Source organism: Marmota marmota, unplaced genomic scaffold (assembly GCF_001458135.2).
Source record: "Marmota marmota marmota unplaced genomic scaffold, marMar, whole genome shotgun sequence".
NCBI lineage: Eukaryota > Metazoa > Chordata > Mammalia > Rodentia > Sciuridae > Marmota > Marmota marmota.
In genome coordinates, this window is record NW_025999900.1 from 4,288,503 (window position 1) to 4,315,973 (window position 27,471).

General features: G+C 42.8%; 1 protein-coding gene across 1 annotated transcript in view; it reads left to right on the forward strand.

Annotated features, from left to right (window-relative positions):
* Positions 1-21,981, forward strand: part of Fntb (farnesyltransferase, CAAX box, beta) — a 75,021-nt gene extending 53,040 nt beyond the window's left edge. The window contains exons 8-12 of the mRNA XM_015490224.2: positions 5,119-5,248; positions 8,128-8,260; positions 16,405-16,516; positions 17,536-17,650; positions 20,463-21,981. Of these exons, the coding sequence (XP_015345710.1) occupies positions 5,119-5,248; positions 8,128-8,260; positions 16,405-16,516; positions 17,536-17,650; positions 20,463-20,594 (622 nt within the window). The 3' untranslated portion in view covers positions 20,595-21,981. The remainder of the gene's footprint in view (positions 1-5,118; positions 5,249-8,127; positions 8,261-16,404; positions 16,517-17,535; positions 17,651-20,462) is intronic.
* The last annotated feature ends 5,490 nt before the right edge of the window (positions 21,982-27,471 follow it).

Here is a 27,471-nt window from a genome sequence, read left to right on the forward strand (position 1 = left end):
GAAGCACATATGCCAAACATGGGTACTTGGAAGATATATTTTTAGAACTTGCATATGTCTTTATTTTACTCTCAGACCTCCTTGATAAAGTTTATTTGGTTAGAGAGATCTAAGTTGGCATTGGTATAAACTGTATTCCTTCTGAATTTGTAAGCATTGCTCCATTATCTTCTGGCTTCCAATGTTGTCATTAATTAATTATCTGTCATTAATAAGACAGATAACTTTAATAACCAACATTTCTTGAGGATTTTGTAGTACTCTATAGTAAACTGGCTGTAGTTCAGAGAATGAGAATAGGCACTTCTGGGGTTTTATATTTTCTGTTTATCAATGGAGATTACCCATTTTTCTTTCATTATGCATGTATTTTTTTCTTTAATGTGGCAAATATATAATTATATATTATATATATATAAAATCCTTGTCTGGTCATTTCAACATGTGGATATCTTGAAGTTAGCTCATTACATTTTCCCAACTCTTCCTAGGTTAAATAGATTTGGGATTATATCCTGAACATGGTAATTATATTGTAGGTGGATTCTGTTTGATTGTTAATCACTCTGAGGATATTGGTGTTTTTGTTCTAGCAGACAGTCAAATTGGTCAGACTCAAAACTGCAAACCAGGATCCTGTGGTGGTTAATGGCTCAGATCTGTCCAAAGCTGCTTTCAGTCTGTCCAATGCAGTATGATTCAGGGGTTGGATAGAAACTTGAACTAAGTTAAAAGGTGAAATCTGGGCTTTCCATTCCTCTTTCTAGAACTTTCCTTACTTTCTGGCAGCCTGTCTCTTCCTGCCAGAAAGATGGTTGGCTTTTTTTTCTTTTTTTTTTTTTTTTGGTACTAGGGATTAAGCTCAGGGGCACTTGACCACTGAGCTGCATCCCCAGCCCTATTTTGTATTTTATTTAGAGACAGGGTCTCACTGAGTTGCTTAGCACCTTGCCATTGCTGAGGCTGGCTTTGAACTCTCGATCCTCCTGCCTCATGCTCCCAAGCTGCTGGGATTATAGGCATGTGCCACCCACACCCAGCAAGATGGTAGGCTTTCTATAAGAGTTTTAGCTGCACCCCTGAGCTGTGGCCTGAGCTGCTGCTGCTACCTCTGGACTGTTACAGCCATCCTCAGGGCAAACCAGAGGATAAAGATTGTGGTGGGAGTGAGGGCTTGGCTCTGCTATTGTCTGCTCCAAGTTTCAAATCCCCACCAAACTCTGCACACCTGTTCAGTCAGCTGGGCCCTTGGAAAGCTGTGCTTTGTGTTTTGTGCAGGGCGTGTCCTGCTGTCTTCAGGAGGGTGGATTGTCAGGCTCTTCTTGGATGTGGAAATCTGACTGACTGGGCTGAATCCTAGTTTTGTCAGTTATTACTGACTGTCTGCCTTAGACAGGTTAGTTAACTTCTTCATGTTATAGTTTCTTTATATGTCAGATGGTGGGATATTGAATTTTATATAAAGCTGGAATACAAAATAATCAAGTGGATTTAACCTTGGTGGTCACCTCTGGGCCATGCTACTGCCAGAGCCATTGTGATGCCTGCTGTGGGCTTTTATTTTTCTTCTCTTTTTCTCTTTCCCCATCCCACCTGCCCTCCTAGAGACTTTGGGGGAGTCTTTATTCTAGCTCTTTAGAGACTTCATGGTGATGAAACTTGATGGGAATCTGTTTTCACTCATTGTACTGGGCACTCAACAGGCCTTGTAGATTAGGAAGCATTCATACTTCAGTACAAGAAGCTTCATTATAGTATTTCTTTGATAATTTGTTCTCCATTTTCTCTGTTTGTTCCTTTTTATAACATCTAATCAATAGGATTGACCTAATTTTAAAAAAAGTGGTTTTTTTTTTTGCCTGTTTTTCATTCCTTAATCTGTTTTCTAGAACTTTCTGAAAGATTCCCTTAGTATTCCTCTCTCATTATTCTGTTTACTATTTATTTCTGTAATCTTATTTTTTAATTTTCCAAAGCTCAGTTCTCCTGTTCTGTTTAGGGATTTTTTTTTATCATTTGCAGTATTCTTCATATCATACTTTTTTTTTTTTTTCCCCAGTACTGGGAATTGAACCCTGGGGTGCTCTACTGCTGAGCTAGTACCCTAGCCCTTTTTATTTTGAGACAGGGTCTTGCTAAGTTGCTGAGGCTGGCCTTGAACTCTAGATCCTCCTGCCTCAGCTTCTCAAGTTGTTGGAATTACAGGCCTGTGCCACTGCATCTGGCTTCTCTCTTTTTCATATCAGAGACTAAATAGATGTTTGGTACTCAACAGCTCTCTGTATTTAAGAATCCAGTATCCACAAACTACTGGGGGGCTACATGTACAAGCATAGACTAATTCCCCAGCCATTTGTTGAGGGAATTCTCATATAAACATATCTATAGGATTTTTTTCTTAAGCTTATCAGTTTCCCTAGAGAGGGACCTTCCAGATTCCTACTTGTGACATGAAAGTGGCCGTCAACTTTGTGGATTACTTGGAGGGAAAGGAGGTGAGTGGTGGGGCTCAGAGCTAGGCCCTCGCCTAATCCCCTATTAGTATGGTGCCTCCCTCCAGCTCTCATCTCTGTTGGAAATCCTAGAATTCAGGTCCCCTGGAACAAACTCTAAAACCTCTCATCTTCTAGGTTTGAAGGAACCTCAAGATCTAAGTGATTCTTTTTTTAAAATTCTTTTTTTTTTAATATTTAGTTTTTAGTTGGATACAGTATCTTTATTTATTTATTTTTATGTGGTGCTGAGGATCGAATCCAGGGCCTCGCACATGCTAGGCGAGCGCTTTACCGCTGAGCCACAACCCCAGCCTGATCTAAGTGATTCTTAATATAAATTTGCAACCAATCAACTTGGCTCAAACACATCTTACTCTTAGAGGTGATCAAAATTACCTCTATCTTCCCCATCACCACCCCTACCCTCACTCTGACTAGGGAAGGTTCCTCTATTTGGCTAAGTTAGTTACTCTTATTCCTGTTCTAGCTTTCAAGATTTTTGTTATTCCCTGCCTGCGTTCATATCCTCTCCTATTCTCTTTACCCTTGTGTTTTGTCCCTGTTTAAATTCCTTTACTTTGATTTTACTGAACTCTTATATTCAACCCATTATGTTTAGCTTGAAGACACGCCATAGACTTGTACCAAGGAGAAAAGCAAGGTGCAGAAGAGCACATATTCTATAATCCCATCTGTATAAACACAAAGGGAGGAAGAGTGGAGCATGTATTTGTAGTGTGTGTGTATGTGTCCATCTGTCTGTCTCTCTGTGGAGAAATAGAGGCTCAGGTTCAGGGAGTAGGAGGCCAGACTGGGCAGGAGACCTTTTCATTATTTATTCTCTCATACTTTTAAAAAAGTTTGAGCTTTTTAAATAAGTATTACCTTTTCAGTTAAAGCCTAGTTAAGTAAAAAGAAAAATTTTGAGATCCCTTGCATATTCTTTCAACCTTGAGCTCTTTTTCTACTCCAAGTAGCCAGCTGTAATGGAAAGAAAACTTATGGGGTGGATGTTGGGATGGCAATAGAGGACGGGGGACAGAGGAAGCCGAGGGATCCATCCAGGGCATGGAGTTAGTTTTTAGACTCTAATCTGACTCCCTCCGCCTGGGTCCTCTCTATAGAAAGCCTGTGGGTTCCAAGATGTCAGGCCTCTAGGGGGAGGAACCTGGAAGACAGGAAAGCATTACTGCTTCCTTTTTCTCCTGCCTGGAAGTTCTGTCAGCTCTTGGATTAAGGCCCACTTTCTTATGCAGCCATGCTACAGCAGTCTGTGAGGTGATATCGATAGGGAGGGTGACTCTTGGTAAATACCTAGAGATTCTTTTTTTTTTTTTTTAAATAAATATTTATTTAGTTGTAGATGAACACACAGTATCTTTATTTATTTTCATGTGGTGCTGAGGATTGAACCCAGTGCCTTACATATGCAAGGCAAGCACTCTACCACTAAACTACAGCCCCAGCCCTACCTAGAGATTCTTGAAAATAAAGTTCTAAAGTATCATATGAAAATGTACTTAAAATAAAATGTTTTCACTTCACAGATAAAACATGTTTATTATAGGTGAGCAAAAAGAAGAAGTTTTTTTTGGTGTATGTGTATGTGTGCTGGGATCAAACCCAGGGCTTTTTGCATGAAGTGCCCTACCCCTGAGCCACATCCCTAGACCAAAAAAAAAAAAAAGAGACTTTGAATTACTTGTTATCCACCACCAAGAGATAACTACTTTTTTGGGTGTATATTCTTCCAGAATTCTAAAAATGAAATTCTATTCTTCATTGTCATTTTACAATATCTTTCATATAATAAATGGAACATTTAAAAATATTCTGTAGTGTCATTTTAAATGACTATTGAATTTCTGTTGTATAGATACATCATAATTTATATAACTAGTCCATGACTTTTGGACTTTTAAGTTGTGCCCATCATATTGCTTTTTATAAATGAGAATATGACTGACCTTTCAGTCCGGTCTTTGGATACTTTCTTACTTATTTTGTTGGATTAAATCCTGGAAATGGCCCTGTATGGCTGGGCCAAAGATTATGTATGTTTTTATGTCTAGAAAATATACCCATAATATATAGTCTAATGCCAAATAATAATTGTAATAACAAATGAATAATATAAATATATAGGAAGTTATAATTTTTATAAATAAAGTTTAATTTTGAAGATATGTATGTTAATTATAGAAATTTTTTGAAAATAGAAAAAATTTTAAAAAATTATCACCTTTGTACTGAGATAACCAGAATCAGCATTTATTTTTCAATTTCATAACTTTATGGTTATCATGCTGCATATAGGATTTTATACCTTTTTTCCCAAAGAGAAATAATCCGAGATACTATTTTTCTTATACAACAGCCTATTTCTAAATTATCAGGTGTTTTGGGGGGTTTCTTGGTTGTTTTGTTGTTGGTGGTATTGTTTTTGGAAAAGGCATCTCCAAAAATTAGTAAGTCAGCATCTTTCCATTCATTGTGGTGGCAGCTTATGGCTTATGTCTTGGTTTGAGTAGTGTCATTCTCTGCCATCTGGAATGTGGAGGGTGGGGGGGACACTTATATCCACCCACTAACCACTCAGTCCGCTTTTCCAACCTCTCCTTAGGTGTCAGAACTGGGAAGGTGGCATTGGCGGGGTGCCAGGGATGGAAGCCCACGGTGGCTATACTTTCTGTGGCCTGGCCGCGCTGGTAATCCTCAAGAAAGAACGCACCTTGAACTTGAAGAGCTTATTAGTAAGTGTTAAGCCATCTTCTCCTCAGTCTTCAGGTCCTGGCAAAGTGACTGCTCCTAGACGTCCGGGAAGTCTTGGCTATGGGAGGGACTAAGGGTTCTAGCCTTGAGCTCACAACTTCAGGTCCTGCGGTGAAGCTTTCAGTGGAGCTCTCTCTCAGCACATCTGAGACAGCTGACAGGGAGTAACTGCGCTTAGTCTGGGCTCCCTTTTTTCCACCTTTCTCTCTGCTTTCAGTTTCCTACATATGGTGCTAGGCCAACTCTGGGTTGTCTGAGCGCTGCAGATATGTGGAATAAGCCAGAGTACCTTCCTCAAACTTGCAAGAGAAGTATAGCTTTTGCCTCTTATTAGAGATTACCATGTGCCTTAGGAAAAAAATGTCCTAAGAGAAAAAAAGACAAAAAGAGCTTTGAAACATTTTGAAGCTAAGCTTTTATTACCTATGTAAACATTTAATACCTGCATTTAAATGAGTTCTTTAGGCAGAGCTGGACAATTTCCTTGAGCATAAGGCCCAAGAACATACATCTGGACTCCAAGCTCCTGACTAGTATGCAGAAAGACTGGAAAACAGTCAGTTTCAGGGAGTCTCTAGGTTGTGTGAAGTGTTCAGTGGAAACCTAGTGCACTAACATACCCATGCACTCACAACTGCCAAGGAGCTTTTTTTCCCTCTTGTCTTTTTGGGTGCATGCACTCCCCTGAACATGACCTTAAAGCAGACCAGCTGCAACTGACATCTCCCTTTGTGGGACCTATCATGACCTTTCTATACAATCAGTGTTAAATTCTGTAGTGAAATAATCAACAATGTTTTGCCCTCATTCTCAGGAATTCCCATCTCCCACAGCATACTCTTCTTTAGAAAGTTCTAGACGGGGCTGGGGTTGTGGCTCAGTGGTAGAGCACTCGCCTAGCATGAGTGAGGCCCTGGGTTTGATCCTCAGCACCACATAAAAATAAATAAATAAACTAAAGGTATTTAAAGAAAAGAACAAAAAGTTCTAGACATCTTGAAGATTTTCTAAAAAAGCCAACATCGTGCACAGGACTTGGAATTTATGACACGTTTTAAAATCTGATCACCAATAAGGGATGAAACATAAAAGTTTCATATCCCAGGCAGAGTAAGGAATATGATTAGTGAATGACCAAGTTGAAATGACAATATTCTAGATTTAAACCCTGCCTCTACTATTTCCTGGGTAAGTGACCTTGGACAAATTGTCTAATCTATTTAGCTTCTTTTTTTTTTCCTCCCCTTCTGAAGGGGAGAAATAATAATCCTTATTCTTTGCAGATTAAAGGAGAGAACAAATGTAAACAGTTGGCATATAGTAGGTGCCCCATAAATATTGGTATCCATCTTACTTCCTTTCCTCTATTTGCTTTGGAAGAACTAGGACTGGTACCTGAAAGGTTTTATGAATCCATGTAGCCAAGTGGAATACAGTCAACCTATGGGCTGGAAAAAAATCAGTCTGGTTTGTAAACAATTAAGCTGTGGGGTATGTAAAAATGGAGAATGGGCCGGGCATGGTGGCGCATGCCTGTAATCCCAGCAGCTAGGGAGTTTGAGGCAGGAAGATGGTGAGTTCAAAGCCAGCCTCAGCAAAAACAAGGCACTAAGCAACTCAGTAAGAGCCTGTCTCTAGATGAAATACACAATAGGGATGGGGATGTGGCTCAGTGGTTGAGTGCCCCTGAGTTCAATCCCCGGTACCACAAAAAAATGGAGAATGGACTCCTTGCATGGTGCTGCCTGCTTTCTCTCTTCTTGAGTAGCACTTAGCCTACTCTCATTAAATGGCATTGTCTCTAAAGCATTGGTTCATTTAAGATGGCCTGGGGATGTCCCTACCTGAACCCGCAGCGTAGCTTTTTGTCTTTAAAAATTTGGGATTGTAGCTCTCTGTAGGCAAGTGTTACTATGAACAAGGATATAATCTAAACTCTAAGTACTGAGGAAGAGCTCTATGCCTTCTCCAGAGCCCCTCCTATCTGCTTTCAGGAACTCAAATCTAGGAAGACTTCAGGTAAAAGGGATGAACCCCACTCTGGACCTTCCAGTTCACTAAGGCACCCTGTGGCCCATAGCTGGTGGCTGGACCTACTTTGAGTGCTAGGGAGGAAAGGAAATGTCCTGTCTGCTCGGCCAGTTGATTTTCTCATTCTCTATGAGCCACACCCATTGCTGTCCTGATCTTAGTGGTCAAGTGTGTTTAGAAAACTTGGAGATAAGAGAGAATAGCCGTATCATGTGTTACCACTAAGTGACATCCAGTGTCAATCTGCAGCATTGGAGTACTAAGATTTTCTTAACATCAGCCAACCAGGTTGGAACATGGACTGGGCAGTCATCATTTGATAATGAAGACAGATGTCTTTTGCTTCTAGTCTGGATGGTAACTTGCTAAAAGACTTGGGTGAATGTCCTTAGGTCCAAGAAAAGGCAGGGACAGTTTGAGATCCTCTAATGAAATGTAACACAGAATTCCATTTGCCCACTTTGAATGAACTTCCCTAAGCAGAGAAGTGATGAGAGCAGGCCTCCTGGTCTTGCCTTAGATTTCCTATCTCCTTGGAAACCAATGTGGCCCCTTTATTCTCCCAGCATCAGTGCCATTTTGGAATCCAGAGAAGATGGTTGTCTATTGGCACTAAGCAGAGGTCAGTGCTGTTTGCCTGGAAAGGTTTAAATGGTGGTGGCAGTGAGAAGAAGGAAGGGAAGAAAGCCAGAGCCCGCAAACTTGAGAATCAAGAAACCACATGCTGGGAAGCCCTTCTTCTCACATATTGGTCCCTGGAGATCCTGTCTTGGTGGATTTTGTGTCTCTTTTGACTTATCGCTGCCCCTCTCATCCATCTCATTCTCAGCAATGGGTAACAAGCCGGCAGATGCGATTTGAAGGTGGATTTCAGGGCCGCTGCAACAAGCTGGTGGATGGCTGCTACTCCTTCTGGCAGGCCGGGCTCCTACCCCTACTCCACCGCGCCCTGCATGCGCAAGGTGAGCCCAGGTGCTGATAGGTGGGGCTGGATATTTTACTTTGCACTAACCAAGTCAGGAAGCCAGAGCGCTTATTTGGAGGGTTGGAATGAACTTTCCTGGATTTTGGGTGCTTGGTGGGGAACCTCCTGCCCTGGGGCATGGGGGTGCTGAATAGGATTTAATTCCAGTGGTTTGATATCATTCATCTGGCAGAGGCAGGATGGGCTCACATTGAGCTGCTGTGAGGGGCCAGTGCTATGCTGTTATCAGCAGGAAACAGCCCACTCCTGCCCCAGGGTGACTGCCACCTCAGCTGAGTGTGAAACTGCAGCTTCCAACACAGCTGCATTTGGTCCTGTCAAAGCATACAGACTCACACTGTGCATGTGGCCACAGCAGTGACAGGAAGGACAGCTGGATGAAGGGGTAAGATCCAGAACCCGTGGGGGAAAGACCTGCCATGTGTGGCTAACTGCACAGTTGTCGCCTTGGGAAATGTTTTATTTAGAATCCATTGAGCCATCCTAAATGTGAGCTTGTTCCACACGCACCATTGGAGTGGCGAAATCTGCATTCCTTTCTGTAGGGTCTCAAATGGAAATGATGTGAAACCAATGTAGATCGAAAGCAGAAACTCTAGGAACATTCCGTCCTTTTCTCTTGAAACTTCAAGCAGTCTGCTGCCTCCAGTCTTCTCTGGCTCATTTACTTTCTGAGAGAACAGGGTGTCTGTCTCTTGAGTATGCCAGAGGGAGAGGGGAAGTCATGGTCACCTCGCTGGGTGCTAATCTGTTCCTGCAGGGAGATCCCTGCACCCAGGGGGAAGCTTTTCTTTGGACTCAGTTGGGTAATTAATTGCTCAAGTGTAAAAGATGAGATTCTTTTCTTTTACCCTTCCTGTGCTTTTTTTTCCTTTTTGTCTTTTTTGAACTCCGTTCTTTAGTTTCTTATTTCATTGGAGTTGTGGTCACTTTTGAGACTTAATTTAACTCAACAGAGTCCTGTCTTCCCAGCCTGGGGCCATTGGCTTTAAATCTCAGGGTATTAAGGCAAATAATTCCTCTTGACTGTAGAGCTTGCACAATCTCTGGCTTGATCACTAGAAGGGATGTCAGGAATTCTCTCCGAGTCCAGGTTTCCAAAATAGAAATAACTTGGGGTGTTGGTTATCTCTTTATTTGGAACTGGTGAGTCCAAGCACCTGGGGAGGTTATCAGTCTTTTACAGACCTATCCTTGGCAGTGATAAGATGTCATAAATCTGTAATGCCAGGGAAATCTACAGAGCTGTAACAGGCACTCCCTGCAGAAGCCTCCTTGGGGCTCTGGCTGGCACTATGTTCATTGAAGCTCAAGTTCTGGAGGATTTAGTCACATTAAAGATTTGCTTGTGGAAAAGGCTGTCTGGGAATCTTAATGCTTCCAGGTTGTTCCATAGCCTGGGAGAAGGCTCAAGGTGGGCCTATGATTCTTCTCTTCCTCAGAAACTGATAAAAAATTAATAGACTCTGGGATGTGAAATTACAATGATGATTATTTTCTTTATTTTTTGGTTACATTTCCTATTTTTTCTATAGTTGATAGGTATTTCTTGTGTATAGCAAAACAACAAAAACTGCTAGGTGTGGTTAGCACACACCTGTAATCCCAGCTCCTCAGGAGGCTGAGGCAGGAGTATGGCAAGTTCAAGGACAGCTTGGGCAACTTAGCAAGACCCTGCCTCAAATACAGATTTTTTAAAAATAGGGTAGGGAGATAGCATGAGGCCCTGGGTTCATTCCTCGGTACTGCAGCAACAATAACAATAACAAAAAACAGATGAAAACAACAAACATTATTCTAGAAAAGAAGGGAAATTCTATAAACAAAACAGGTAGGAGTCTGGGCATGGTGACACACGCCTATAATCCCAGCAGCTTGGGAGGTTGAACCAGGAGGATTGCAGAGTTCAAAGTCAGCCTCAGTAACTTATAGAGGAACTAAGCAACTCAACAAGACCCTGTCTTTAAGTAAAATATTAAAAAGGGTTAGAGGTGTTGCTCAGTGGTTAAGTGCCCCTGGGTTCACTCCTGGTACCAAACAAACAAAAACCCCAAAACAAATAAGTAGTAGGATGAGAAAAATAATTGTGACAAATGATCAAGTGTTAATTTGAAAAATGTCATACAAATCAATGAGCAACCCAATTGAAAATCAGTTAAAGGATCAGAACACATAGGCCCTAGGAAAGGAGGCACTGTTATTACCCCTTTTTCTATTACAGCTGCTGTATTAGTAGCAGCTGAGATTTCTGAAGCACTTATCATATGCCAGAGCCTTACTGTTTCACTATGTGTTCTCATTTGATCCTCAGAACAGCCCTATGAAATAGATACTTTTGACATTCCCATTTTGCAGATGTGAAAATAAAGTACATGAGGTTAAGTTACTTTCTTAAAATAACCTGACTGCCACCTACAATGGTTCATCATCGGTGGTTGTCTGATTCCAGACCAGTTGGCTTGTAACATTGCAGATGGCCATGAATTCAACCAAAAGCTGTTTAGATCATTTACAGTTAAAGAAATGCAGATCATATTGGCAGAGATTTAAAAATTTGATGACCTGTGTTGGGGACAGTGTGGGGAGATAGGCATATTTGTGCTCTTGAGTGGGGATGTAAATAATTGCATTAATTTTTGGAGGAAGTTTGGAGACATTTGTTTAAATTTCAGGGGCATTTTATCCCTTTGATCCCAGCAAGTGGTCTGTCAGGAATTCACCTGCAGAGGTGTTAGCAAGGATATATATCGAAGTGGAGTTTTGCTAGCAAATTGGAAATGCCCATAAAAAGGTTAACAGTTGTGATTGCTCCAAATAGCAGCTGCATGTAGTGGTCCATACATTGGGCTGAGATGGAGAGCTCAGCAGGATGCAACATAAAGTATAAAGAACCTGGCTGGTGCACCCTCAGCTCTTCCTGGGAGCATATACAAAATTCTAACAGTGGGAGGTAGATTACTTTGTAAATTCTGTATGCTTCTATACTATACTTTTATAAATTTTTGCTGTTTTTTTTTCTCCATATGCATTGCTACTTATATTTTTTGTGCTGGTGACCAAACTTATTGTATGCTTGCTTCCACTGAGCTACAACCCCAGCCACAAATACTTTTTTTCTTTTTAGGCAGTGCTATGGATTGAACTCAGGGCCTTGTAGTTACCTAGCATAGCATGCATGAAGCTAGGCAATCCCCAGCACTGCAAAAACAAACAAAAAAGTAGCTATGATTATACATACTATGATTATATTGCTACCTTAAAAAAAAAAAAAAAAAAAAAAAAAAGGCTTAAAGTGCAGCACAAGTCTATGCCATTCCCTAACCCAGAAAGTGACATCAGGGCTGGGGATGTGGCTCAAGCGGTAGCGCGCTCACCTGGCATGCGTGCGGCCTGGGTTTGATCCTCAGCACCACATACAAACAAAGATGTTATGTCCGCCAAGAACTAAAAAAAAATAAATATTAAAAAAAAATTCTCTCTCTTTCTAAAAAGAAAGAAAGAAAGTGACCATCAATATCCCACACTGATCACTTCTTTCCATCTGTCAAAGGTAATATTTGAGAAGAATTATTATTAGCTTAAAAATATCCAATGATGACCAATGCAGAGCTGTTTTTGTGGAACAGTAAGAAATCAGCAGCCTGCAAGCTTCTACTGGATTGATGGTTGCTAACTTGGTATGTTCTTTGGGATGTACCCTAGGATATTTCTTGTCCATCTGCAAAACTGAGCTACATGTGACTGCATCTGTCAGTCTTGGTTTGGAAAGACTCAATTTCATAGATAAAAGGAAGCTGAAATGCAAAATGATATTATAGTGGAAATCTATAATTTAAGGACGAGGTATAAAGGATGTAAAAGGCTGATTCCTTGCAGAGTTATCACCTTGTAATCATTATCTCCCTTCTTCTTGCCATAATTATGTGAGATTCAGTATCTCTGGAAGCTCCTTGTGGAGCTATGGACTTTAAGCTTTAAAACTTAATAATGTAGAAATCACTGAAACAAATAATAAACATAGCATTTTCTTTTTAGATTCCAATTTTAGCCATAAATTATCACTTGCCTTATAATAATAGTCTTTAATTTGTTGCAGGATATGAAATAAGGATATATTTTGTACAGAATGTTTAATGAAGTTAGTATAATATTTAAAATGAGTATGCTTTTTAAAGTAAAGCTTTGCCGGGTGTGTGGCTCATGCCTGCAATCCCAGTGGTTTGAGAGGCTGAGGCAGGAGGATTGAAAGTTCAAAGTCAGCCTCAACAACTTAGTGAGGCCCTAAGCAACTCAGTGAGAGCCTGTCTTTAAATAAAATACAAAATAGGGCTGGGGACGTGGCCCAGTGGTTGAGAGCCCCTGAGTTCAATCCCCAGTACAAAATCTCCCCCACAAAAAAGTAACAGTTTTTTATGGAAATAAACATCCCATATGGTTTACCCATTGGCAGGTTATAATTCAATGGTTATTAATGTTTGTAGAATCATCGCAGTTTTAGAACACTTTCCACATCCCCCCCAAAAAACCCCATACCCATTAAATTTGCTTCTTTATAGAAGAAATCACAAAGAAAAAATAACAGTATAACAATGTACTATGTGTTTTAAACTTGCATAACCAAAACAAAAGAGCAAAAAGGGAGAAAGAGGAACAGTGTATGTTACAGACAAAGGGTAAGTTTGATAAAAAGCTAGATTAATAAGATGGAATATTGGATTTTAGAAGACAAAGGACAAATAGACCCTCTCAAAAGAAAATGAAACTAGTAAAGTTATGGGAAAATTACACACTGATTAGTAATCAAGGCATGCTAATCAAATAAATGATCAGATACTATTCCTTTTTACCATTTTAATTGCTAAGAACTTTTTTTTTTTTTTAATATTTACTTTTTAGTTGTAGCTGGACACAATACCTTCATTTTACCCATTCGTTTTTATGTGGTGCTGAGGATAGAACCCAGGGTCTCGAGCCACAATCCTAGCCCAGAACTTTTTTTTTTTTTTTTAAAGTGAGCAGTGCTGGAGGTAGTGCAGTAAAATTTTAGATTTTTCTGGCAGCTATATAAGTTCTTAAAACAATTTATTGGGATTTATTAAGAGCTTTAAAAATGTTTATCCCCTTTAAAGTTCTGCTCAGGGCAATGTATTTGAAGAAAATAATCCTACACATTGAGAATATTCACAAATATATGTAGTGTGGCATTTCTTATACTTACAAAGAACTGGGAAGCAACCTTGGAAGTGAGTAAAGGAAGACAGGAAGTCCCACCATATATGTATGTGAAGACTCAGCTGTGCTCATGACTGGGGAAAAAGAGGAAGGGAATTGAAGTAATGAGCGCACCAGTGAGCACAGGTCAGGGTGAGCCCTCCATGGGACACCCTGTGTGCCTTTCACAATGTGAGCGTCTCATTGGGCCTAATGCTTATGTCAGGTGTTAAAGGAGAATAGCTTTTGTCACAACTCCAATGTCAGGCAACCACTGCCCCTCATCACGTGCTCAACCTGAGAAACAGCAGTTGCTTCCCAGGCCTTCCCCCTCTGTCTCCCTTTTTTTTTTTTTTTTTTTTTAAGAGAGAGGGTCTGGTTATGTTGCCCTCACTGGCCCTGAACTCCTGGGCTTAAGCAATCCTCCTGCCCCAGCCTTCTGAGTAGCTGAGACTACAAATATGTGTCTCTTTTAAGAAAACAAAAAAATTGGGCCAGGGGTGTAGCTCACTGGCAGTGCTTGCCTGGCATGTGCAAGGTCCTGGGTTTGATCCCCTGTACCACACACACAAAGAGAGAGAGAGAAGAAATCAAAAATTGAATTGTTATTTTCTGTTTGAATTATTTTGTAATTAAATATTTTGCTTACATAGGCACTGTATACCATATTTACTGTGAACTTTATAAATAGAACTTTATATGCACATATCCATGGGATTTTTTGGCCCTCTTTTCTTTAATGACTCAGTTACCTTATACATTCCATTAATGAGATACTGCATGGCTATTCATAATGATGGTTATGAAGATTACATAGCAGAATAGAAGTTTATGTCTTTAGTGTGAAGTGAAAAACATAAGATACAAAGTTAAAATAATTAGAACTAGAGAAGAATATATAGAAACAAGAAGAAAGGAAGATTAATTTTCAGTTGCATTTTACAGATTATTGATACATCTTTGTAGCCCAGGTATTGAAATATAAAACCTACCAAAGACAATGAAGGAGAAAGAGAGGGAGATATCTTGGGGACTGATAGTGTTCAGATTATATTGTTATATTATATACATGTAACAATTTGTAACAGCAGTACCCTCATGTGTACAACTATAATGCACCGATAAAAATGTAGAAAGAAAACAGAAAAAGACTTTCTGTACATTTTATATCTGTATTTTAAAAAAAAATCAATCTGTGCAATGGAAAGTCATCCCTCCTCCCCACTTGATAACTCCCTGGCCCAATGAATTCTCTGACTTACTAGCTGAACTTGAGTGAAGAAGCCTAATTATTTACTAGTAATCCTAGAATGGCCAGTTTGCCCTTGGGGTGTCCTATGATGCATGAGGGCAATTATTACTAATTCTTCTTAGGAAAAGTTTTTGAGCCAAGAGAGAAGTTAGTGCAGTGTCATGCACCTGTGTCATGCTATGCTGAGGAGGGAGGATCACTTGAACCCAGGAATTCTAGGGCAGCCGGCAGTATAGCAAGATTATGTCTCAGAAAAGGGAAGAAAAGTTGGAGAATTTCCCCTTAAGATAGATTAAGGTCAGGCTTAGAAAAGTAGAAGAAACAGAATTTGTTAACCCTGTGGAGAGTTCCCCTAGCTACTTAGAATCTGGTTAACAAGTTTCAGAGATAAGTTAGAGTAGATGTCTTCAGGAGCCCAGAGAAAACCGTGATGGACAGTTTGGGAGCAGTAATAGGTCATCCTGGAAAGGTAAGCTGAGCAACTGGTGCACTGCCTGCTGGAGATGTGGCTTAGGATCCTCCTCTGAGTTTACGGTGAATACTTCAAGACAAGTGAAATGCTCTTCAAACAGCTGTTCTTTGACGCATGACATGAAGATAACCTGCGTATTAAGAATGGGTGGAAGAGGAGGGAAACCCTGACTGTTCCCACTGGGTAAAAAATTACAAATAGGGCTGGGGCTGGGGTTCAGTGGTAGAGTGCTTGCCTAGCATGCATGAGGCACTGGGTTCGATCCTCAGCACCACATAAATGTAAAATAAAATATTGTGTCCACTTAAAACTTCATAATAAATATTTTTTTTAAAAAAATTACAGGTATTCAGCCCTCATAGTAGGACCCTGTATTATAAATAAGTTTGCAGCCTTTGTAAAGGAACGAATCAATACAGTCCAGTTAATGGTGTTACAGGCCCAATATCAGCCCCTAGACAGAGATAATAAAACTGAATCCTATGAACTCACTCAGAGTAACCCATGATTGGCTTCCAAGGTTCTCAAAAAGAAATGGAAGAATGAAAGATCTAAGCAACCTCATTCTACTTGGGACCTCATTTTGCTCTGAAACTTAACCTCTGACCTACTGCAGTCCTAAAGTCAGGAAAATACCACAGAAAAGCTCTGTGGAAACAGTTCTCAGAAAAGCCGCAGATGGTGATCACCTAAGATAGGCCAAGATATCGAAATATCTGAAATTCCAGATGGCCCCCACCTACGTGTGGTGACCAATATCTAAACTAGAAGCCCTGCAGCTTGGCATGTACCCCCCTTGCAACACCCTCACGATTTAAACCAATCATTCTTAAGTGCGTCAACCCCCTGAACTAACCAGTAATCCTTTCCAGATTCTTTTCTGCCACCTGATACGCTAATCATGTTTTAGAGTTGTTATTTGATTTTCCCGAGGTGTGTGATGATTTGCTAAGAGATGCTATGATGTAAGTGAAGTCCCTGCCTTCCCCAAAGAGTGTATAAAACTGCTACAAACCCTGGGCTCGGGGCCTCTCAGCATCACCAGTTGCTGTGTGCGCGCGGAAGACCGAGCTAGTTTTCAATAAACGCCTCTTTGCTGCTTACATCGAAAAAAAAAAAATTACAAGTATTCACTGATACTTGGCCAACCCTGCCAGGCCCTCACTGACCCTTTGCCCTTCCACAGGTGATCCTGCCCTCAGCATGAGCCACTGGATGTTCCATCAGCAGGCCCTGCAGGAGTACATTCTCATGTGCTGCCAGTGTCCTGCTGGGGGGCTTCTGGATAAACCTGGCAAGTGAGTGCCTTCTCTCTGGGAGGGAGGGAAGGAGAACAAGGTGGGAGGGGATTGTACACCTCAGGCCTTTGAGAGCCAGGGTGTCCCTCTCCATCTGACTGCTTAGTGCTAGCACTGAGTGGTAAAAGCACCCCAGTTGGGAGCATAAATGCTATTGATCCCGTTCTTCCCACTGCCCTTCTTGTTTCCCTCACATGTGTCTCCCTCCTCCCCCAGAGAGGTGAATGCTGGGTGAGTAGCTTTCCTTCCCCCCCTCCCTTTTTTTTTTTTTGGTTGAACCAAATTGGCTTAAATACAAAGGATACAGGTAGGGGTAGGGCATAGCTTAGTGGCAGAGCACTTGCCTAATAAGCAGAAAGCCCTGCGTTCAATCCTCAGCACAGGGGTCAGGCGGTGGGGGGGACCCAGAATTTTAAAACCCTTGAGCATTATAGAGACAATCTTACAGAGTAGATTAAATTCAAATCTAAGATGTTGTTCCATTATATTCTAGCTAAATGTGGGTATGCATGTGCGTGCACACACAGACACACTAACACATACCCTGCTACTATTGGCATCCTGGAAAAATCCAGGCCCAGCAATTTATCTGGAATAATTTAACTAATTTCTAGACATTTTTCTAGAGAAATATATTAACTTACCTCTAGCACTACTCCTGAAGAACCCTTTCTAGAGGCAGTTAGAAAGGACAACCCTAAAGTTACAGCCCCCTTGGCTTGGTGTACAGCTCAGTGATTGAACACTTGCCTAGCCTGCCTGAGGCCCTAGATTCAATCCCTAGCATCACCAAAAAAAAAAAAAAAAAAAGGAAAGCAAAGCAAAAAAATAATATAAAATTACAGTCTTATGGTTGGTAGGGCTGGAGGATAAGGCTTTTAAATTTACCACCGAGGAAAAGCCACACTTCTTCAGCCATGTGCACAACATGTGGGATGTGTGATGGAGTCCTGGGCCTCTGGACTCACGTGGTTATCTTCCACAGAGGAGTGACCACTCAGTGCTGCCTGTCCTTGCAGGTCCCGTGACTTCTACCACACCTGCTACTGCTTGAGTGGCTTATCCATTGCCCAGCACTTTGGTAGCGGAGCCATGTTGCACGATGTGGTCCTGGGTGTGCCTGAAAATGTGCTGGTAAGTCAGGATGGGATGCTTAACACCCTTCTCCACAGAGTTCCCAGGACAGGGGACTTCAGAGCAACTCCTGCAGAATTGGGTTTGTTCCCTGTGAGGACAGGCTTGGGAGCTTGCAGTCCCCTCCCTCCTTACATTGCAGTCCACCAGTGAGGTTGTGACCTTGGAGGAATTGCACCTCTAGGTACACCCGAGTTCCAGTGGTAGTCTGATCTGTGACAGCTTTTGTGCCTTTATTCCAGAGTTGAGGATCCAGATCACCACCTACCATCAGTGCCCTCTCTAGGAAGGCACAGTTACTTGGTACCAATGCAGCCTGTGAATCTAAATTGACCTGTAGTATCAGCAGGGCATGACCCCCAGTGTATGGCTGCCTCTCTCAGAGGTCTCAGCTTAGATTCCAACTCTGATTCAAAGAATGACATTACCCAAGATGTGCTGCTGTAGCGCCCCCTTCGTTCCCTTGTGGCACTGACCACAGTTTGCCATGTATTTGTTCAATTCAAGTTTGTCTGCTTCCCTCAAAACAAATCAGCCCTGCTGGTCTAGGTGGTGCACACCTGGAATCCCAGCAACTCAGGAGGCTGAGGCAGGAGGATTGTGAGTTCAACGCCAGCCTCAGCAATTTAGCAAGGCCCTAAGCAACTCAGCAAGACCTTGTCTCTAAATAAAATGCAAAAAAGGGCTAGGGATGTGGCTCAGTGGTTAAGCACCCCTGAGTTCAATTCTTGGTTAAAAAAAAAAAAAAATTCAGTCCCAGGCTGGGACATAATGTGATGGTACAGTTGCTTGCCTAGCATGTGCAAGCAAAGCCTTGGTTTCTACCCCAGCACTGAAAAAAAAATTTTTTTTAATTAACTTTCTTTTGTTGTGATGGCACATGCCTGTAATACTAGCCTCTTGGGAAGATGAGGTAGGAAGATCCTGAGTTTGAAGTCAACTTGGTCGATTTAGTGAGATACTGTCTTCAAAAAAATTATTCAGCCAGGTATAATGGTGCATACCTGTAATCCCAGCAGAGTGGGAGACTGAGACAGGAGAATCACAAGTTCAAGGACAGCCTCCGAAATTTAGCAAGGTCCTAGGCATATCAAAAAAAAATTTTTTTAAATTGATCAGTTTATCTGAATTTTTATGTTTTGGTGTGAAATTGCTCATAGTATTATATTTAAAAGTTTTAGGGCTGGGTTTGTAGCTCAGTAGTCGGATACTTGCCTAGCACGTGTGAGGTACTGGGTTCAATCCTCAGCACAACATAAAAATAAATAAAGGTATTGGGTCCATGTACAACTTAAAAAGTTTTAAATTTTTGCTGCCCTTATGTCCCCTTCTTTATTCTTCCAGTGTGGGACATTCCTGAATATTGTCCCAGAATTCTGTCTCAAAATTGAAGTTCCTTTGGATTTCTGTTGATAGAGTGGAACAATGTAAATCAATTTAAATATGATCTGACCCCCTTACTACATAATACATTTGTGGTCCTTTTCCTTGATTATAAATGTAAATGTAATCAAGTGATTATAAATGTTCATTGTTTTAATAATTGGAATATATATATAAGTATAAATAAAACAATTAAAAACAATCAGCTAGTGGTGGCACATGCCTATAATCCCAGCGGCTCGGGAGGCTGAAGTAGGAAGATGGCGAGTTTGAGGCCAGCGTGGGCAGCTTAGTCCCTGTCTCAAAACAAACAGGCTGGGGATATAGCTTAGTGGTTGAGTGCTTGCCTAGTATGTGAAAGACCTTGGATTCAATTTGCCCTAGTACTGCAAAAACCGTTTTGGTGTATTTTCAATTTTTGTCTTTATTCATATGTATCTGTAAACAAATTTTAAAAAGGAAGTTTTAGATAGTGTGTACCTACTGTTTTTCTCACTTAAACATCTTTAAAATTAAGCACCCCTAATCTGAACATTCAAAATGTAAAATGTGGGATGGAGCTGTGGCTCAGTGGTAGAGCGCTTGCCTAGCACGTGTGAGGCACTGGGTTCGATCCTCAGCACCACATAGAAATAAATAAATAAAGGTATTGTGTTCATCTGCAACTAAAAAAAAAAAAAAAATGCAAACTGCCCCAAAATCTGAAACTTTTTGAGTGTCATGTCAGCATGGGGCTGAAGATGTAGCTCAGTGGTAGATCCTGTGCTTAGCATGTGCAAGGCCTTGGGTCCTGTTTCCACCCCAACCCCACAACAACAGAAAAACTTGTATTTTGGGCTCTTTGGTTAGCAATGCTGAACTGCTAAAGTCTATGTGATTATTCCAAAATCTAAAAACTCTAAAATATGAAACACTCTGGTACCATACATTCATATAAGAGATGTTCAACCTGTGTAAGTATTTGTCTATATCATTAAATATCTGAAAGGATGTAGTTCAATGGCTGTATATGCTGGGCACAGTGGCACACATCTAAAATCCCAGCTTCTCAGGAGGCCAAGGCAGGAGGATCATAAGTTTGAAATCAGCCTCAGCAACCTAGTTAGACCCTGTCTCAAAAAATTAAAAGGCCTGGGAATGTAGCTTAGTGGTAGAGTGCTTACCTAGCATGAAAGCCCTGGTTCAGTCCCCAGTGCTGCAAAAAAGAAAAAAAAAAAAATAGGCTGCTTAACATTTTCCTATGTCTTCATGTTCTATAACGAGTTTTTAGTAGTAAATACCCTGTTTTTGAACCTTTGGGCCTAGAGAGAGATCTTTCTGTGGTCTCTGATGATTCCTTAAATTCTTAGTAGTCCATTTCAGGGGGCAAAGGATGGGCATGTTTCCAAGGATCGCCAGAGTGACGAGTTGGCATCTGTTCTCTTTGCAGCAGCCCACTCACCCTGTCTACAACATTGGACCAGACAAGGTGATCCAGGCCACCACGTACTTTCTGCAGAAGCCAGTTCCAGGCTTTGAGGAACCTGAGGGTGAGGCAACAGCAGAGCCTGCAACTGATTAGAGGATCTGGGTCCCGGACGCTCTGTGCTCACCCACCTCCCTGGTCAGACGAGGTTGATACATTCGATACATGGCCGATTCCCTGCTACACAGCAGTGAGCACCATGGAGCTGTGGTTCTCTTTGTCTTTTCTTGTCAAAACAAAACCAACCGCTCCTGGTTTGAAGTACACAATGGCTAGGTTTGGAGGTACCTAGTGGCATGGTTTTTAAAATTCTCTTCACACCTGTCAAACCAAAAATCTGTCAGCCGTTGCAGTGAGGTTGGGGAACAGTGCGTGCTGGGAAGATGCAGCCCCTCCCCACCAGCCCGCCAGCCTGGAGGGCCACATCAAAATGAATGGTGTCTATGGGTGTCCCCACATCCACAGCCACTGCTGCGCCTCCCACCTGCACTCCACCATCAAATCACCAGATGGGGCACCCTTCCATGATGGAATCAGTCTGCTCCATACCAAGGTGGGGCTTTGGGTCCCACCAAAATGAGTTCATGGGAAAAGACAATGGCGGGGCTGCAACAGGAGGTGCTTCTGCTTCTCATTTCCCACCTGGTTATTTGCAAGGGACAAGAACCAGGAGCAGGGGGAGAAGGGTCTCCTTAAATTGAGAGTCCGTCCCCCTCAACCCTGGCCAACTGAGCCGCCACACATCTCTCCAAGGCTGCGCTTGGTGCACAGGCAAGACTTGCTTCAGCCCCAGGTGTGGTGTCTTAGACCCGGAAAACCAATTATGAGTAGAAAATGAACCTCTAGTTCAGTTCTGCCTCAGAGGAAGCAGGCCCCAGTACCCAGCCCCTGCCCCTTCCCCATCATGTACGGTGAAAACCCCCTACGGTCCCCAGGGCAGTGCCCACAGCTTGGGGCCGCTCTATGTTTCCATCTTTCTCCCACCAGACTCCCAGCCCACCCTCTTCCAAGACAGTGTTGTCTATTCTCACCCAGAGTATTAACACTACTAAGTCTTTCACCTTAATTTATGACTCAGGATTCATTCCCGTCCTGCCCACTAGAGGCTCACAGAGATAAAACTAAGTGCTAGACAGCCGGCCGCTGCTAGGCAGGAGCTGTGTGAATGGCAAGTGGCAGGGTAGGGCTCTCTGGGTGTTGGCCCACAGTGCTCTGGTGCCTTCTGCATCAAGCCCTTTATGGTCAGTGGGGCGCTAAGTCTGGTCATCCGTCCACTGCTATGGTCACAGCAAGCTCCGCACCACTGTCCCAGCCTCAGCCTTCACTGGGCACTGTGGGCGGCAGGCAGACAGGAGCGTGGAGATGCAACATGAGGCTCTTCTCAAAAACTGCCATTTGCTGCCTCTAATTCCCTTCCCTATTGCTTTGGTGTATTGGGCTACATATTATCCTCTTGAAATAATAAAAATAACATTTTCTATGATGTCTCTTACTTGTGATCTGTGCCAAGAAAATTTCTTCAGAATGTCCGATAGGAAGTAATGAAGGTTGCTCATGTGAGTGCCACATTCTTCCTGAGCAAGATCCCAGACCATTTGTGTCGGCAGTTAAAAATGAGTAGGAGCTGAGTTCTGCTCTCACACGCCGCCACCTCTGGTGGAGGAAGCAGGGGCTCCAACAAGGAGTACGACTGCTTTATAAGCTCTCTGGGCAGTTCAGTTTACTTTGGTCTCTGCCTGTCTGTCCTAATCTGACTATGAGCAGGGACTGTGCTACGGAGCCCCAGAGGGGGCATTCTGCATTGGTAGAAAGGACAGTTTAGGAAAGTTGCTACCATCATTTTTAACTCAGGGGAGTTATGCTGGCTTTCCCTAGGTGGGTGAATGTCCTGGCCAGAGAAAGGGGTTGGCACAAGGACAGGTTGGAATCCTGTGGTCACCTGCCTTTCCCTCATCTGGAGAAAATTCTCTCCCAAGCAAGTCTAAGAAAGCCGATACTCTGTGGCCTGCCCCTTGCACAACCCAGGTCTGCATTCTGGGGTGTAATTTCTGCTCCCTGTGTTACTTTAGCCCTGCTAACAAAGGTTTGGCCTCCAAAACAACATATTAAAATGCATCCTTAGGCATTACTATAACAAGCATGTCACTCTGTACCTCAGAACCCTCAGGGTATTGTGAGATTAACTATAGTAATGATTGGTTTTGTTAAGACCGAAGGGGCTGCTTCAGCCTGAGCATGCTTTATACCAGGAGCTGGCCCAGAGGGTAGGTAAAGTCCAGCCAGGGAGAGAAGAGAGGGCCAAGTACTCTTGGAGTCTACACTGACATTTCCATGAGAGTCCCTTTTCTGAAGGGCTTCTTTACTCAGCCTTCTGGGCAGGTCCTAGAGATAAATCCTCAGGAGTATCCTGTGGATCTCTAGTAGAGGACACTAACAGCATTCAAGGTGGGCTACCCCTCATGCATATATATTTTCTCCATCAATAAATACAAAAATACCACAGGTCTCTGTATCCAAAGGCCCCAACTTCCCCCTCATTCCCACCTAGAGTGCCCTAGGAGCTGAGAATCCTGCCAGATCCTCTTGGAAACAGAAAGCCAGCATGAACTCCCCTGAGTTAAAATGATGGTAGCAACTTTCCTAAACTGTCCTTTCTTCATGACGTTTCTGAGTTGCAAGCCACTGGTTAGATTCTAGCCAAGAGCTCCGTGAAGGGGGACAACACAAAATCAACCTGAAAGATTGCAGCTCTCCCTTGTTCTATCCCTCATTCTCTGCTCTTCTTTTCACAAGGAGACTTAGCTGCCCTGCCTTCACCCATGGGATCTCAGGGCCTCCCCACCTTTCTCCATCACCAGGGTGAGTCTCGTCTACTGAAAGTTGGATTTTTTATCTCATGACTTTTCTAGTTCATCCCAGATCCCAGGAAAACTGCACAGATTTAGGCCCAGTTTCGAGTCACTGGTCAGGGGTCTGGGTCTCCTTTCTTTTTAATATCTTCGGGCTAATGTGAGCCCCAGCACCAACCTGGTAGCCATGCAAGGCTCCCAAAGCTGCTTCCAGAAAGGACTATAGATGCCTTGAGCCAGAAAAGTGCCAACCCCAATCATGGAATTAACCAAGAAGCAAGTTTCTTTAGGGGTAGCTTTCACTTCAAAATCCTACCTTCCTTCCTAGCAGTCCTTAGTCGGCTGCTCTTAGGTTTCTTAAGATGGAGCCTATTCTTGTCTTTGAGTCCTTAGAAGCACAGAATAGCCATGTTGGCTTCTGAACTCCTCCACCACCAGGGGTGCCATAAAGCCCATGGCAAGTTACCAAATTGCCATGCCATGAGGGAGTTAGTGACCAGAAACTGTAGGAGAAGGTGTCACACTGGTCCAGGAACCCAGAGGATTAGGGATAAAATGACTTTTGGAACTGAGCTTTATTTAACCAGAGCTCCTTGGGGTTAAGGCAAATAAGACTGGAGAAGGTCACTAGAGTTGCCATCAACAAAAGCAAACACACCATCTGCTGGGAGAGACCATCTTTTTCCCAGTGATAGATCCTATGAGGCTGTTGTGGTCTGGATGTGAGGTGTCTCCCAAAAGCTCATGTATGCGACAGTGCAAGAGGGGTTAGAGGAGAAATGACCTGGCCACCGAAACCTTAATACAATCAGCGAATCGTTCCTATGATGGGATTAACTGAGTGCTGGCTGGAGGTGGGTAGGGTGTGGCTGGAGGTGGGTCATTGGCAGCGAGCCTTTGGGGTATATATTTTGTATCTAGCAAGTGGTGTCTGTTTCCTGGTCATTACCTGAGCTGCTTCCCTCCACACACTCTTCCTCAAGCCCAGCTGTCTATGGACTGAGACCTCTGAAACTGTGAGTCCTCAAATAAACTTTCCTCCTCTACAATTGTTCTGGTCTTTTAGTCACAACAGAGAAAAAGCTGACTAAAACATAAATATTTATCATGTAGACTCTTAATTAGGACACACCGAGAACCCAAGGATCATCCTTTCCATAGCAGTTTTGTGGACAATTTTGCAGTGATCCTATGAAGCCCCTTCTCAGGAAGACATACAAAAGCAGAGGCCATAACACACAGTTAATGAACAGTGCCACAACAGGCCTTCCAGGAAGGGCTAGCCCCAGATCTTGCTGGGCTGTTCCATGGTGATTTAACTTAGCAAAAACCATGAAGTTTTGAAAATCTTCAGAGGGTGATTACATGCTTCTTAGGCTATTTCACTGATATTAACCATATGTATTACACTTATGGCATTAGCTTGATAGCCAGGAATGAAAAATGGAGGTGGCTGGAGTGAAACTGTGATAGAGCCCTTGCATAGTGTGCATAAGGTCCTGGGTCCAATCTGCATCACTGCAATGAATGAGGTCATGGCTAGAGCTGGAATCCATTGATCTTGGATGTCAGACATAGATAATGATGTGATATTCCATTATGAAAACTGAAGACTTGTCTTTTACTCCTACCATGTTTATGTTGGCCCCGCCTCCTTAGGTTGTGGGATAGGTAGCAGGAGCTCACTAGAAACTTCAGCATCCAGTAAAGAGTAAGGGGTAGGGGCTGGGGATGTGGCTCAAGTAGTAGCGCGCTCACCTAAGCATGAGTGAGGCACTGGGTTCAATTCTCAGCACCACATAAAAATAAAATAAAGATATTGTGTCCACCTAAAACTAAAAAATAAACATATATATATAAAAGGTAAGGGGTAAAGGCTCCAGGTGGGAAATGGACGCGCTTATGTCTACAGGCCTAGGAAAAAACAGGCACCACATTCACCGCATCCCATAAGGCCGTCTCTCATTTAGCCCATTCTGGGGTAGGTTTGGTTGTGTGACTATTTGCTTCCCCAAAGCTGACAGCAAGGCCTACTGTTAGTGGGACACACAGGCCTGTGATGGAGGCTGTCTGCCTGTGCAGCTGCCATGTGGGGACCCAGGGATTTGTGACGGGGCAGGGGGAGTACTTTGCCAATAATTTATTCTTCTACCATCTCCCCCTGGGGTGACAAACTATTTTTGGTAAAGAGCCAGGTGATACTGCAATTTTAGCCTTTGTGGGCCACGTGGTCTTGAGATGAAAGCAAGACAAGTAGTAAAGGGAAAAGGGAAGAAAAAGGAGACTGTAATTTGAGCCTGAAGGCCTTGTGCTGAAGTTTCTCATACCTTTTCTTCTTAAACTAGATTCTCTTTCCTTTATTGTGATACTGGGGATCAAACCCAGGGGTGCTCTACCACTGAGCCACATCCCCAGCCCTTTCTAATTTTACTCTGAGACAGGGTCTTGCTAAGTTGCTCAGGCTGTTCTTGAACTTGGGAATCTTTTGCCTCAGCCTCCTGAGTTGCTGGGATTATAGGTGTGCATCAAGTTTCCTTTAAAAGAACCCGAGACCCCCCAAATGCATCTCAGTCTTGAGGTAGTCCACACTCTCTCCCTTCAAGTCTATGTTCCTTGCTTCCCTGAATAAATCTTTTATTTGTTCTTTTGACACATCTTAAGAGTCTTTTTTATGATGTTTGTCAATGACCTCATTGTCCTGAGTTGAGGTCCCCTTCTCTGGGACCGCCTCAGACCCCCTCTGGTGATAGTCTGTTAGATCTTCTCTACTCTGCCATTGTGCCACTGAACAAAGCCATACAAGTGTGACTATGTTCCAGTCAGACTGCATTTATGAAAACAGGTGGTGGCTAGGTTGAGCTCAAGGGCTGTAAGACTAAATCTCAGCCACAGTCACTCAGCATGGCTGGGATTCTTTCTGTGTAAAATTAGAGCCAAATGACAAATGTACTTGGTAGGTAAAGCTTGGGCCAAACATTCTGGTCACCCATAAACACTGCTCAGTGGCATTTCTTGCCTTGGATGAGGAAGGAGAATAATGTGATTTAAGTCACCATTGGAACTGACAGAAAACCAGGCCCAACTGGTTTACAGCAGAGGAAATGTGTTGACTCCGAAATTGAAGGTCCTTGAGTGAGGCTGGCAGTCGGGGAGACTTAGGAAGTTTCCGCCCTTCCCTGGAGGTCTCCACATAAGCTCCAGCCTTGGGCTCTCTCCTTGTGGTGTTTTAGAGAGCAGCAGCAATGGCTCTAGACCTTACACTCTTCTGGCATCCAGTTCAGCAGACCATCCCCAGCCTTCCTTCCCAGTGGGGACAACTGAGTTTCCCTGGCTTAGAGCAAACCAAGGGCCTTTCTGAGAAGCAATCCAGTGACCAGAATATAATGCACTAATGGGCCTACACCAGGGGGAATGCGGCATCATTAGAAACACACAGTCTGAAGAAAGAGAAAGCAATGAAGCCTCAGATGCAAATAGGGATGTAACTGAAGGGGAAATGGATGCTGGAGAAGCAAATCACCATCGCTCTCTACCACAGTGGATTATTACTGTGACAGAAACCTGACATTGTTGGCATCCTCCCCTAAGCCAATCATTTTCATCTGTTCCTTTGCTTCAGTAATTTGTTCAGGTTTGGTAGTAACTCGGGGGTGAGCCAGCCAGTACGGTTTGTCCTAGCCTCAGTGACTGGTTCACAGCCAAGGTCGTGACCTAAAATAGTCCAAAGAAAGAGAGGTCCTAGACATCTGATGACAGGGGAAAAGCTGTCCTCTTCCAGAAGGGATGTTAGAATGTGTGGCCTGAGATTCCTATAACCATTTTCCTACCTAAAAGAAGCCATACAGATGTCCATGAGACTGATCCCACAACCCCACCTGCCTCTGGATGTTCAGTTCCGTGAGACAATTTAATGAATAATTTTTTTTCTTTTTTTTTTTAAAGAGAGAGAGAGAGAGAGAATTTTAATATTTATTTTTTAGTTTTCGGCGGACACAACATCTTTGTTTGTATGTGGTGCTGAGGATCGAACCCGGGCCGCACGCATGCCAGGCAAGCGCGCTACCGCTTGAGCCACATCCCCAGCCCTCCGTGAGACAATTTGAGTTGGATTTACTATTACAGTT